This window comes from Bison bison, unplaced genomic scaffold (genome assembly GCF_000754665.1).
Source record: "Bison bison bison isolate TAMUID 2011002044 unplaced genomic scaffold, Bison_UMD1.0 scf7180017864080, whole genome shotgun sequence".
Lineage (NCBI taxonomy): Eukaryota > Metazoa > Chordata > Mammalia > Artiodactyla > Bovidae > Bison > Bison bison.
The window spans coordinates 4,298,692-4,300,381 of record NW_011494652.1 but is presented as its reverse complement, the minus strand read 5'-3'; the positions used below and the strand labels follow the sequence as shown (position 1 = coordinate 4,300,381).

At 60.8% G+C, this 1,690-nt stretch overlaps 1 protein-coding gene across 1 annotated transcript in view; it reads right to left on the bottom strand.

The window, feature by feature from the left end:
* CORO1B (coronin, actin binding protein, 1B) overlaps positions 1-1,684 on the bottom strand; it is a 5,557-nt gene extending 3,873 nt beyond the window's left edge. Inside the window, exons 1-3 of the mRNA XM_010837702.1 lie at positions 1,589-1,684; positions 601-800; positions 63-185 (exon numbers count right to left, since the gene is read on the bottom strand). Coding sequence (XP_010836004.1) covers positions 63-185; positions 601-798 — 321 coding nt within the window. The 5' untranslated portion in view covers positions 799-800; positions 1,589-1,684. The remainder of the gene's footprint in view (positions 1-62; positions 186-600; positions 801-1,588) is intronic.
* Positions 1,685-1,690: the final 6 nt, after the last annotated feature.

Here is a 1,690-nt window from a genome sequence, read left to right as displayed (position 1 = left end):
CCGCTGCCAGGACCCTTGAATCATACTTGTGACCCCCGGCCCGCCACCGTCCCACGCCTCACCATGACCGTGCAATCCTCTGAGCCGCTGGCGATGACTTCGTCATTGTGGGGGCACCAGTCGATGTCCAGGACAGGTCCTGTGTGTCCACACACTGTCGGGTAGGCCTTGTCAATGCGACCGGTCTGCAGGCATGAGGGGGGGGCAGTCAAGGGGGTCCCAGGAGGCTCAGGGTCCGTCCCTCCCAGAGCTGAGTCCTCCCTTCCGTGGATGGGGAATGACGGGGTGATGTGGTCCCGCCTGGCACACAGGTGCCCAGGTGTGACTCTCGCTCTGCCTGCTCCTGACCCACCTACTCCTCACAGGTGTCACCGGGTGAGCAGGAAAAGTTGCCTCTGACCCTGATTCCTTGGCAATAAAAAAAAAAAAAAAAACAAACACCTTCTCCATGTGTGTTAGCACCTCCTGGGCAGTAAATCTGGATTCTAACACCTGCCCAGCAGTGTGGGGATGGGCACTTTATGGGCTGTGAAGTGAGCGGAGACTTGGCAGATGTGACCAAGCTGCCTTCAGTCTCTCCCCAGCTGTGACAGGGCCCACCTTGCTTAGGGGGAGCACCAGGAAGGCACCGCCCCCGCTGGCCTCCACAATCACTGCCAGGAACTTGGGGTTGACGGCGCAGAAGGTGCTGTCCCAGGTGACACGGGACACTCGGATGTCCTCATAGCACTGGTCATTCTTGACAGGCTGCCCAAACACATGTCGGAATTTGCTCTGCCGGACCACTTTGCGAAACATGACTGCACGGTAGAGAAGCATAAGTCAGCCTTTGCCCAACCCGACAATCCCTAACCCTCCCAGGGCTGCACAAGGGGTGGTGGGGAGGATGCAGCCGGCGATTTGGTCCTTATAACCTGCCCGGCTCTCAGTTTCCCTGGTTACAAACAAAATAGGGTCACAGTGCAGGTCTGGCTGCCTCTCTTCAATGGGGATCTGAAGGTAGAAATGCATTGACTTCCAGCAAAGCCACTGCTGAGACCTGAGGGGTTTGGGGGGACTCTCCCAGGCTCTGATATGTGTGGGGGAGGTGGGAGGTGCCCAGCCAGTGCAAGCCTAGCTTCTTGGTGGGTCTCAGTCGCCAGCAGGGCCCTTTCCCCCCAGGATTTGGTAGCAGGGTGATGGGGAGGACAGACAGAGGAGGCAGGAATGATCTCCGCTAGGACGCTGCGTTAGGCCACAGTGCTGGGTCCCACGGAATGTGCAGTGCCTGCAGGAATGTGCAGGGAGCCCCAGGCCGGTCCAGGGGGTCTGGCAGGACTGGGCGGGGTCAGGGCGCCGCTCCCAGCCACCGAGCCTCCGAGCTCAGCTCGGAACGGGGTCCAAGGTGAAGCAGGAGTCTAACTTCAAGGATTCTGGCTCCTCAGAGGGGAGACTGAGCAGCCAAGGGGAGTTGGGACTGACGGTGGGGCACCGCGGAAGGGGAGTGCTCCTCGGACTTGCGACCCCCATCCCAGCTCCCCGCGATCTGCCCCCGAAGTCCCGCCTAACCCCTACGCCCGCGCCCCCAGCCCCAATCCATCGTGCTCACCAGGGACGCCGAGAGGCTGCAGCACCGTCCTCGTCCTCGGGTGGCTCTGGATCCCAGTCTCTGGGAAGCAGGAAGCGGGAATCAGGAAGTGACAGAGGAGCA